Genomic DNA, 12,155 nt, shown 5'->3' with positions numbered 1-12,155 from the left:
TTAGCCAAGATACAGTTATTTTGGACCCTGGCCAGATGCAATGTTCTTCCCTCTACTTGACGATATAATAGAGAGTGCTATCTTTTATCTACTGACAGAACTCGCAGCTGCAATCTTGGCCTCAAGGAAACTGTTCACCATGTTCTCCATCACTGTCCCCTATATGAATCTGAGTGGGAAAAACTATTCACGCCTCTTATGGCTGGATTAGGCAACACTGCAGATGTTCACATAAGAAAAGGGGGTGCAATAGTAAATATTACTAATAATAGAACTACCACTACTGTTGCACTCTGGCTATAACTACCTGAATTAATACGGGTGACCCTGAATCTATGTGTTATAGTTGTTAAAAATAAGTTGAACTTACCTGTTGGATGTAATCGACAAGAAGCGATTGTATTTATAACTAATGAAATATAAAAAATATGAACAATGATATAAATTCATGTATATAGATATACGCATTTGAAATATTAGTTATAGCCAGAGTGCAACAGTAGCGGTAGTTCTATTATTAGTAACACTGCAGATGTTGCCAAAACTCTGTTCCTGCTAGACAGCAGTTCAACTGCCATTCTTGAACCACCTGCCAGATTTCTGTGCGCTGTCATTACCGAACGATCCCAAATGTTTGTTAGACCCAATTTTAACTCAATGGCTTAATATTTTAGCTTTTATACACTGTACGTCCAAATAGATTGTAAATTAACAACTTCTATTGTATAACTGATATGCCATTAAAGGTTTCATTTCATAGCTATTTTGGACTGATAAAGATCTAGTACACCTTAAGATTTTTTTAATGATCTGTCAGTCAAGCGGAGAGAAAATTCCTTTTGGTGTTTGCTTAAAGCTGGTGCCTCCATCCTAGTCCCTAGATATCTGTCCTGGGCAGGAGACTGTACCCACTGCTTGTCAAACAATTCTTTTCCCAGCAAGACAGCATCACAGCAGGGAGCTGAATTCCTCCCCTAACTTCAGGGATGTTCCAAGAACATTAGTCCCTTCGGATAAGCAAGTGAATTAGCCTTTTCCCTTCATTTCATGAGATGAGGGAATAAACTGTAGGACAGGTTATTGTTTTACAGCCTTGCAGAGGAAGAGTATTGTGTCAACTGATTTGGGATGTTGCCTTAGGTTTGATTACCCTAGTAAAATCTCCACCAAGCTTTTCCTCCATTTTCTGGTCATGGGTTGCATGAAGGAGTTGCGTTGTCCTCCCAATTTGAAGGTCCATGCGCTCGGAACCTGACAAATGCACATAAAATCCAATCAGACAATTGCCAGGAAGTGAGAAGTTTTATTTTAACTGCAGTTAAGGTAGACTTTGCAGAAAGCACAGAAGCGATTATACAATCAAAATTCAAAGGTTTTATGCAGATACATAGACCTATCAATCTTACGTTGATGATGACATCATCATAACACCACTGTGATTGTCACATTGTAATTACTGCGCAGAAGCAACGAACCATGGCTCAATTTATAATTCACACTCTTATCTGTTGCAGTAAGGAAGCAACTAACTGAACTGTGTGCCGACTTGTTCCCCAAATCCTTGAGCTGCTGGAAAGGAATGTTGTCACTTTGTTCAGACAGGATTCATGCATTAAGAACATTCTGTCAGACAAGTTGTGGGTTCCAACTCCTGCCCTGGACAGATAGCCAAACGATGACTGCGGGTCATAGCTTTAGGCAAACTCAACGAGGAGTTGTCTTTTTAGCTGATTGAACAGAAGGTATTTAAAACTTCTTAAAAGAGCATAATGATGCCTTTATAATGATGATGCCTTTGCTAGAGTTAGGATTAAACCAGTTTTAAAAACACTTCTTCATCCTAACCATTACTACATCATGAAGGTTACTTACTGTGTCAACTGATCTGGGATGGTGGCCTAGGTCTTATTACCATAGTAAAACCTCCACCTCTGAGCTCCATTAGCTGTTCAAGGGTTGCATATTTGAAAGGTGCTTCACTTGCCCTTTTACATAAAAAGGGTGTGCCAAAGTGATGTAACAGCTGATGTGAGAGTGACTGGCATATGTTTTCTCTATAACCTCTGAACTTTGTAACATCACTTCAGCCTTTAGCCAGGCCGTGGTGGCGAGAGCCTATGGCACTCCAGATGTTCATGGACTACAGCTCCCATCAGCCCCTGCCAGCATGGCCAATTGGCCATGGTAGCGAGCCTATGGCCTGTGGTAGCGAGCCTATGGCACTGTGGTAGCGAGCCTATGGCACTCCAGATGTTCATGGACTACAATTCCCATCAGCCCCTACCAGCATGGCCAATTGGCCATGCTGGTGAAACTGATAATTATCCGCATCTGGAAGATGCCATAGGCTTCGCTACCACAGGAATCAACCTCCTGGCCCTCCATGGACTATGATTCCCAGCAGCCCCTGCTATCATAATGCTGTCAGAGACTGATGGCAATCATTGTCAGACTCTCGAATGTGGAAATAACAGAGACCGTAGGAAAGTCCTAAGGCAGTTTATTTCTTGCAACACGACGAATAACAATAGACAGCAGGATCTGAGCTAGAGAGCTCAGATCCAGGACCTATATCCTTTAACACACACACACCCGTTTCGCCCCACACCAAATGTCCACTACAGTTTCTACAACAATTGCACTACAGAGCTTCAAAGAACCTGGGAACCTTTCACACCTCTTTGTAGATGGGCTGGCACCAGGAGGTTGCCAGGAAGGGAAGAGGAAAACAGGAAAACATTTGCAATTCACACACAGCAAGACATCTAGGTCCTGACAATCATAGTCCATGAACATAGTCACATTGTCATGAAACCATTAATGAACTGTGGCTCCCATGTCACGCGTAAGAAGGAACGTGTTTATGGACTACGATTCCCATCAGCCCCTGCTAGAATATGCTGGCAGAGGCTGATGGGAATTGTAGTCCAGTAACCTGTTCATTCACATTGTCATGAAACCATTAATGAACTGTGGCTCCCATGTCACGCGTAAGAAGGAACGTGTTTATGGACTACGATTCCCATCAGCCCCTGCTAGAATATGCTGGCAGAGGCTGATGGGAATTGTAGTCCAGTAACCTGTTCATTCACATTGTCATGAAACCATTAATGAACTGTGGCTCCCATGTCACGCGCAACAAGGTACATGTTTATGAACTACGATTCCCATCAGCCCCTGCTAGAACATGCTGGCAGAGGCTGATGGGAATTGTAGTCCAGTAACCTGTTCATTCACATTGTCATGAAACCATTAAGGAACTGTGGCTCCCATGTCAGCGTAACAAGGAACATGTTTATGGACTACAATTCCCATCAGCCCCTGCTAGAACATGCTGGCAGAGGCTGATGGGAATTGTAGTCCAGTAACCTGTTCATTCACATTGTCATGAAACCATTAAGGAACTGTGGCTCCCATGTCAGCGTAACAAGGAACATGTTTATGGACTACAATTCCCATCAGCCCCTGCTAGAACATGCTGGCAGAGGCTGATGGGAATTGTAGTCCATTAACATGTTACGGCCTATATGCGATGAACACATCCACGGACTACGATTCCCATCAGCCTCTGCCAGGACAATGATGGCAGGGGCTGACGGGAATCGTAGTCCGTGACCATCTGACCTTCCAGAATCAGACCCCCCCCCCCCCCCCTTCAGCCAAAGTCTATTTTGTTCCGCATACGAAATAAGGTTTATTTTCTACTCCCCACTCCCTGGCATCTGACTGGACTGCGAGCGATCTCAAACTCCCACTCGGGAGTCCCACAAGGTGACCCCCCCCCCCCCCCCGATCGCAGGACAGTGCCCCTATTTTGTCTCTCGGCGGCCGTCGCGCTCGCCTCCCTTCAGGGCGCCGGGCGAAGAGGCGGCCCGCAAAATGGCTCCCGCCTCACCTCAGTTGACCCGCTTCTCTTCCCCCCCCCCCACCACGTCCCCTCCCTTCCCCAGCCCCGTTGCATGATGGTTAAATAGCCTGGCCTCACAACCCGCCATTTTCTGTTGGGGCTGGCGGGAAAAGCGGGGAGGAAGCGCCAGAGCCGCCGCGGGACGACCAACGGCTGCCAACGGCCCCTGAACACGCGCGAGGCGGACGCTCAGGTAACGCGACGCCGCGGGGCAACCGCCGCCCCCCCTTCCCCGCGCTCTTTTCTCGGTCGGCGGGAAAAAAAGGGGGCGACTGAAAAAAAACTGAGGTCGTCTGAGGAGATGCCTTCGCCCCCCCCACCCCAGCTCATACACCAAGTCCCGCCTTCCGTCTGCATCCCGCATCCTATTGGCTGCGGGGCGGTGGATTACGGTGGCTTCTCTGATAGGTTGCAAGTGGCTGAGGTAACTCGCGAGCGGATTGGTTAGGAGCCGATGTCAATATCGGAGGCAAAAGCTTTTATTTATTTTTTTAATTAAAAAAAGTGAAGGTCGGTTCTTTTGATTTCGCGGGTTGTTAATCAATTGGCGGCTCGTTTTTCGCGGGTTCAGTGTTGCGGGCTACGGCGCATTCTGTGTCACCTGGGCCCAGTGAGCCAATCGGACCGTACAGGCTCGCAAAGGCTCTTGGGAGTCGTAGTCCTTGGGCGTAATCGCAAAGTGGATTTGCTACCTGGGGGAAAAACGGGCGAAAGAATAATTGGAGTCCAGCCTGGAGACAGCTAACGTGCTGAGAGCCTGGGGTGGCTAAAATTCCTTTCGCCACGCCCCCCTTCGCCCATTGGATGCTATAGATATGCCAGAGGGCTTTGGTTGCCATGGCAACTGCCTCTTCTGCTCGCCACCATGATGGGGAGCCTTTGGTGTTGCTAGCCTCATAAATCTGGACCAGAATCCACAGCCCTAATTTAGATTTTAAAAGTTTGCATGAATCAACAGTTTTTTACACCTCAAATGTCAATGTTTGTCCTGTGCCGCACCTCACCCTTCATCCTATCCGTTTTTTATTTCGCTTTTTGCTGCTTAAATAGGAAGGTGAAACCGGATACCTTTCTTCATCCACATTGTCCCCCTCCCCAATTTTTTTTAGAAACTAGAAGACCTTTCATTACAGATTGAATTGACCAAAATGTTTTTTTAAATAGTGTAAACATTTTCTCTTAACTGCAGCACTGTAAAAATAGCAATTTTAACTTTGGTCTTAATGGTAGGTCTGATTTTCATCATTATTTATGCTCTCTGAATATATAGAGTTAAATCATGGTTTGTGTTTTTTAATTTTGGAGTTTGGAGACTATTTTTTTTCTTTTTTTTAACCAAACTCTGAGTGTCTTGGAAAGGAGATGAAGCAAGTGAAAACGGTTGCTGTTACTCCTTTTTATTTATATTCATTCATTTATTTACTCGCTGGTGTTACACGCTGTAGAAAGCAAGGTCCTGAAATTCATGATGGACTACAGAGTAAGGCTGTATTAGAACCAAATTATGAGCGGGGAAATGTAACTCCTGTTCCAGGTACACAAGATGACACCCTTATTCACTGGTATTACTTAGTCCAGAATAACTCACACCAACAGATCAGAATGATTGTATGCAAGTGACAGGTTAGCTATGGCCAATCAAGGACCCGATCCGTTCTTAAGTGGTCTTTGGGCTCTATATGCGTAGAGCTGTGCAAGCATTTCCTTCCTCAGTAAATGTGACTTTGCTGATCTTTACCTGCCTCCCAGAAAAGGGGTGTGTGTGTGTGAAAGCCTTCGACAATACAGGCATTCATGTTGTCCTTTTCTTTCCTTACCAGATTTCCTGTGTCCTAAGAATCACCCAGGATGGCTCGTACCAAGCAAACCGCCCGTAAATCTACTGGTGGGAAAGCACCACGGAAACAGCTGGCTACTAAAGCTGCTCGGAAAAGTGCGCCATCCACTGGTGGAGTAAAAAAACCTCACCGCTACAGGTAACTGGGATGTGTGCATTTTTCTGTGTCGGTAGCTGAATTTGGTAAGACTGAAGGTGTCGAGAGCACCTGCCCCAAAATTGTCTGTCAGAATGCAAAGGCATTGCGAGTTTGTCCCCCTTTTTTTTTCTGTCAGCCACACCTTTTGACTGTGCTAGCCAAAATACTTGGTTTTTCTGAGGGCCCTTTTGGAAGAGATGCATGCTACGCTGGTGTGTTTTGCTCCAGGCCTGGCACTGTGGCACTGCGAGAGATCCGGCGGTACCAGAAATCCACAGAGTTGCTGATCCGCAAGCTGCCATTCCAGCGCCTGGTTCGTGAAATCGCTCAGGACTTCAAGACAGACCTGCGGTTCCAGAGTGCTGCCATTGGAGCTCTCCAGGTTTGTGTTTTTCTTTGCAGTGCCCCTGATATAGTGAACACTTTTCTTGCTTTTCCTCTGTAAAGCTCAGGAGAGTTTCCATGTGAGACCAAGCCAGTGTCTCCTCCAGCAAACTCACAGGCCCAGCTTATAATCCTCATTAGCAACCATTTCGCTGCTGTGCCCACTACACTCTTCAAATTGCACAAGTGTCTGCAGGCTCAGAAAAGGTTGGGGGACCCGTGTTCTAATGCATGCAGGGCTACAGCTGTAAGACTGCTAGAATGTTGACGTTACATATCATGTACTAATGCCCTCCCTTTAACTCAAAGCAATCTCGAAGATGCAATAGTGGCGTAGTGGTTGAGAGCAGGTGTACTCTAATCTGGAGGAACCGGGTTTGATTCCCCGCTCTGCCACTTGAGCTGTGGAGGCTTATCTGGGGAATTCAGATTAGCCTGTGCACTCCCACACACACCAGCTGGGTGACCTTGGGCTAGTCACAGTTCTTCGGAGCTCTCTCAGCCCCATCTACCTCACGGGGTGTTTGTTGTGTGGGGGGAAGGGAAAGGAGTTTGTCACCCCCTTTGAGTCTCCTACAGGAGAGAAAGGGGGGATATAAATCCAACTCTTCTTCTCTTCTGGAGGCTCAAATGATGGAAGAGTGGGTGTGCGTGGGTGTTACCTTGTCCACAACTGCATTGCAAAACCTTCTCGTAAAATAGTTCTCTCTCTCTCTCTCTCTCTGATTCTGCATTGTATTTTCCTTGCCTTGACAGGAAGCCAGCGAGGCATATCTCGTGGGCCTGTTTGAAGACACCAACCTGTGTGCCATCCACGCCAAGCGGGTCACCATCATGCCAAAAGACATACAGCTAGCCCGCCGCATCCGTGGCGAGCGAGCTTAAATCCCGCCCTTCCCTCCCCTGTCCCCAGCGGCCCCATTCCCACGCTTGTGCAGTGTACTAGAATACACTCCAGGTTTTTTTTTCTCTCCTACTCCTGTTTGTAGTGGCTAGGACATGTGAGGAAAATGTTTAGATTATCTATCGTAGTATGTCTCCGAGATCAGGGGACGTGATTCTTAATTAATCATTTATGATCAAAAAAGAAAAAAAAAGAGAAACCCTTCAAAACCCGCAAGACTTCTGGATGTTGTTTTTGTAAAACGTTTTTTTCAGAATCGCAAAAAAAACCCGAAAAAAACCCCAACCCAACCACCAGGGGACACTTTTGAAATATCTGGTTTTGTATACACAACTTCAGTAGGTAATAGGCATTTAAACGAGAAGCAGCTTTTTTGGTCTTCAGTTTGTAAAATAATCTGCAAAGAATGCCGCACACTTTTTCTTTTGTTAGTTGAGTCTTTTCTTTGTATTTAGGAGTGCTTTCCGAGACCATATTTCCCTGTTTTCCATTTGTCTTGTGTCTGTGACCTTTGTAACAACAGGGACTCACCCTGAGACAGTAAGAGAAAAAAAATAAATGTTGAACAACAACCTCGCTTCTTTAATTTCTCTTCATGTTGAATAATAGCATTGTTTCCTTCATTATTGCTGAATGACAGCTCCTGGTAGAATTGCATATTTTACAGAAACCAACCTCTGATTCATGTGGTTGCAAAGTTGACTGTCCAGGCTGTTAATGTTAATAATATTAATAATTATTATTAATATTATGTTAAATGATAATATGTTAAATGATAATATTTTGCAGTTATACAATTATTTATTTATCATTGGTTTTGTATACCGCCCCACCCCCGAAGGGCTCTCATCCCAATAACAATAAGACTTGTTATTATTATTATTATATTTCATAGACCAGTGATGGAGAACCTATGGCACGGGTGCCAGAGGTGGCACTCGGAGCCCTCTCTGTGGGCACGCGCACACAGAGTTCGTCATGTGGGGGATGGAAAATCACCCGCCCACACATACACATCAAGGCTGGCCTGGGCCACTGAGCATGACGTGTGTGCACCATGGTGAGCAGGGAGGACTCGACTGGCGGGCCTGGTGCCTGTGCTATGGGTGGCTGCTGCCCGAGGGAAGGGGGCACAGAGGAGGCAGAGATGCTAGAGAGGCACAGAGCAGTGTGCATGGGACTTGCTGGAGCCTAGAGCAGGCTGGCCCCTGCTTGAGCGGGTGGGGCAGAGGAAGAGGGAGCCAATTGGTTTATTCTAAACTAAAACCTCAGCATTCAGGTTAAATTGCCGTGTTGGCGCTTTGCGATAAATAAGTGGGGTTTGGGTTGCAATTTGGGCACTCGGTATCAAAAAGGTTTGCCATCACTGTCATAGACTGTCCAATCCCCGAGGGGCTCTGGGCGGTGTACAGCAGCAAACAATACAACAATAAATATTAAATACAAATTACAAACTTTTAGACATTGAAATCCCTTAAAATCACAAGCAGCAGCATCATAAACCCACATTAATTAATTTATTGATGGAATTACAATATGCTGCTTAACTTGTCTTATTTGGAGAATCTTTACAACAGCCCTGTAAGGTAGGTCCAGTAACATGCCTGTATTAGGGAGTAGAGAAAAATGGGGTTTGCCTAAAACACCTTCATGGAAGCTGCCAGGTTTGAACTAGGAACATCTCTCTCATAGTTCAGTCTCCTCGGCCCATGGCTCGCACTCTGTAATAGAGCATTTATTTCTCTAGATTATGGTTGCCCACTTTCTTATCAGCTCTGCTTCAGCCCATGTTTAGTTGCATTAACTGTATTTAAGAAAAACCTTTGTGTAAAAAGCCATCTGTGATTGAACACCCAGCAGATTTCTTAAAAGAGAAATTATTTTTAATGCAAGTGTTTACAAGTTCCGTGGGATGCATTTTTCTTTCTGTTTCACCCAGGACGGGAAATGACTTTTCCACTGTATTCTTTGTGGCGATACCCGAAAGCAGCATCTAAGTACCAAGAGAATGCTCCAGAGCGATGGTACGATTCATCTGCGCAAATTCATCAAGACTTGTGATTAGCATGTTAAAATCTCTCTGAGCGACAGTGCTGGTGAAGAGAGTAATCTGTTACCATGGAACTGACAGGTTCTTCACTTCCTTTTTCTCTGATCCTCAAATGACTCCTTGAGGCATTAGAGACTTCATCGTAGACAAGTAGTCTGGGCCTTGTCAACGGTTAGAACAGACTCCAGTGTTTTCCAGATAAATTAGAATTATCAGTTCTGCCAGCATGGCCAATTGGCCATGCTGACAGAGGCTGATGGGAATTGTAGTTCCTGAACATCTGGAGAGCCGCAGGTTCCCTACCCCTGGGTTAGAACTACCATCAAAATGCTTTTTAAAATTTTGAGTACTTCAACCCTCTTATCCTCAGCTGCAAATTCTCTTTCATATCCAAGGGCCTGTAGGTTCCTGAAGGTCAGGTTTGGTCCATTTGCTATTTGAACTTTGGTAGAGCATGCCACCAGGTGGTGGTTCTCCGTGATAGAGGTCGCATGGAGATCTGGGAAGTCACAAAACTAGACAACCCAAGCCGTTACAGGTGCTAAAGTTAAAACTGGCCCATTTTGCTGCACTGGGAATGTTAACAGGAAGAGAGTGAAGCCCCTGGAGTGTTGGTGTGCAGCACTTTATTTATCGATGTTAACTTCCTTGTTTTTGCAAAAACAAGTGGCCGATAATCCCCCACACTTTGATAAAATAGCCAATAATGCCCACATTAAAACAATAGTGAAATGTCACAATCTACAGCATGTAATCTTCAGTGGATAAATCTTGATAGATCAAAACTCCTTACCCCTTCCTCCCTCACAACAAGCATCCTGTGGTAGGTGGGGCTGAGAGAACTCCGAAGAACTGTGACTAGCCCAAGGTCACCCAGTTGGCATGGGTTGGAGTGCACAGGCTAATCTGAATTCCCCAGATAAGCCTCCACAGCTCAAGCGGCAGAGTGGGAAACCAAACCCGGTTCCTCCTGCTCTTAACCACCATGCCACTGCTGCTCTAGACTGTGTGGCTGTGATCTGGTAGTTTTTGCTCCTAACGTTTTGCCCGCATTTGCAGCTGCATCTTCAGAGGCATGTCATAGTGAGATGTGGGTGAAATGTTAGAAGCAAAAACTACCAGACTGTGGTCACGCAGCCCAGAAAACCCACCGCAGCTGTTGAATCCGGCTGTGAAAGCCTTTCACAATACAGTCCTTCAGTTTGTATGTAATTCCATCTCCTCCTCCAAATTGGACCATGACTGTAAGCTGCACAAAACTAAAAGTGACCAGAGACAGGAGGGCTCAAAAGGACGAGAAACTGCTGCTCCCAATGCTAATTTGGTTCGGGGCCATTCAAGAAGGGTGGGAGGCTGGCCAGAACCAGATCGGAAGGTTCCCGCAGCAAATATAACCCGGCTTCCAGCATCATACTGGGCTGCAGTCCTCTGCTGACGAAAGATGTCCCACTTGGCAGACCCCCTTCGGCTGATCTAGGACAGCCATACTAGAACCCCTCCTTGGCAACCAAGATCTGCCCACCCCATGCTTCAGTGGCTCACAGACTTCCAACATTTCTGCAAGATTGTCTCCACCGGTCTAGTTTGGAGGTTTGTGGACTTTGGTTTGCAGAATTGGCATCTGGTTATTACCCATATGTTGTAGTACTCCCCAACCTCCCCACCCCCCCCCCCGAGGTTTGACTGGCACCATTATTTACGGCCTTCCACCACAATTTGCAAGCATCTATTGTGAAAGGCTTTGGATTGAATGTTAGTGACTATTTGCTGAGGGAAGGTTGAAATTATCAGCAGAGTTTAAAGCAGAGCTACTTTGGTAAAATGAGAAGGACTGTAGTCTTCTTGCACTCGCTGCAACCTTCTAGCACACTTGGAAAAGAATACTCTCCACTCAAGATGTTCTTTCCATAGGAAGGGTTTCCTTTCACAGTTGCAAGGTTACACAAGTGTATTCTATACATGACTATAAGACTATACAGAACTCTTCAGCAAGGACAAAGGTCAACACACACTGAACTTAACTCAAACTCTATCTCTCTCACTTAGCATATACAATACATTGCTTATACATACAACTGGATAATTCCCGCCCCGCCCCTGCAACGGCCTCTCATTGGTCTAGAGCATAGGTGTCAAACTCGCGGCCCTCCAGATGTTATGGACTACAGTTCCCATCATCCCTTGCCAGCATCGTGCTGGCAGGGGATGATGGGAACTGTAGTCCATAACATCTGGAGGGCCGCGAGTTTGACACCTGTGGTCTAGAGCACAGGTGTCAAACTCACGGCCCTCCAGAAGTTATAGACTACAGTTATAGACTACAGAAGTTATAGACTACATGATGCTGGCAGGGGATGATGGGAAATGTAGTCCATAACATCTGGAGGGCCACGAGTTTGACACCTATGGTCTAGAGTCACAGTTGAATCATGTTAAAGGTTAACGGCTCCTTCGCCCCTAAACTGACTGTCTCTGGCCTCTGTGTTGGCAAACTTCTGCTAACTTAGAAGATGACCTTTTCGTGAACTTTTACTCTCTTTTTTATATATCATGACAGTAATGACTGGTTTTAGTGTTCCTATATCTGTGTTAGAGCTAGATTCGGATCCAGCAGCACCTTTAGATACCAAAAAGACTTTCAGGGTACAAACTTACAAGAGCTCCCTTCGTGACATAGCTCATACTCCAAAAATCTTGGTTTCTGAGGTGCTCCAAACTCAAATCTAGCTTTTCTCCTGCAGACCACCACAGCTACCATCCCGATGTGTACCTGCCTTTGACATTTCTTAGCAATTTAGTATTATGGATCGATGACCACTTTTTAATCCTCTCCAACAACAGGAGCACACTGAGTCAGCCCCCAGAGTTTCTTGGTCCGTGGTCGAGGTCACTTGCTTGCCCAATTTCACCTTGCCCAATTCCACTTACGATCAA

General features: G+C 45.7%; 1 protein-coding gene across 2 annotated transcripts; it reads left to right on the top strand.

Annotated features, from left to right (window-relative positions):
* Positions 1-3,941: 3,941 nt before the first annotated feature.
* LOC125434133 (histone H3.3A) lies at positions 3,942-7,743 on the top strand. Of its 2 annotated transcripts, none has more exons than XM_048499125.1 (4): positions 3,942-4,100; positions 5,728-5,883; positions 6,112-6,265; positions 7,024-7,743. In XM_048499125.1, the coding sequence occupies exons 2-4, from the start codon at positions 5,756-5,758 to the stop codon at positions 7,150-7,152; spliced, it is 411 nt and encodes a 136-aa protein (XP_048355082.1). In that variant the 5' UTR covers positions 3,942-4,100; positions 5,728-5,755; the 3' UTR covers positions 7,153-7,743. The 2 variants fall into 2 exon arrangements, with proteins under 2 accessions (XP_048355082.1, XP_048355081.1); XM_048499124.1 differs by lacking the exon at positions 7,024-7,743 and adding an exon at positions 6,419-6,588 and having other exon boundaries at positions 6,112-6,318.
* The last annotated feature ends 4,412 nt before the right edge of the window (positions 7,744-12,155 follow it).

This window comes from Sphaerodactylus townsendi, linkage group LG06 (assembly GCF_021028975.2).
Source record: "Sphaerodactylus townsendi isolate TG3544 linkage group LG06, MPM_Stown_v2.3, whole genome shotgun sequence".
Classification (NCBI taxonomy): domain Eukaryota; kingdom Metazoa; phylum Chordata; class Lepidosauria; order Squamata; family Sphaerodactylidae; genus Sphaerodactylus; species Sphaerodactylus townsendi.
This window is presented reverse-complemented; position numbering and strand designations above follow the sequence as displayed.

Coding starts and splice junctions, on each gene's coding strand:
- LOC125434133 (XM_048499124.1), top strand. CDS start 5,756: ATGGCTCGTACCAAGCAAACCGCCCGTAAATCTACTGGTGGGAAAGCA. Junction 5,884..6,111: donor AAAAAACCTCACCGCTACAG/GTAACTGGGATG, acceptor GTTTTGCTCCAG/GCCTGGCACTGTGGCACTGC. Junction 6,319..6,418: donor GTGAACACTTTTCTTGCTTT/TCCTCTGTAAAG, acceptor AGCAACCATTTC/GCTGCTGTGCCCACTACACT.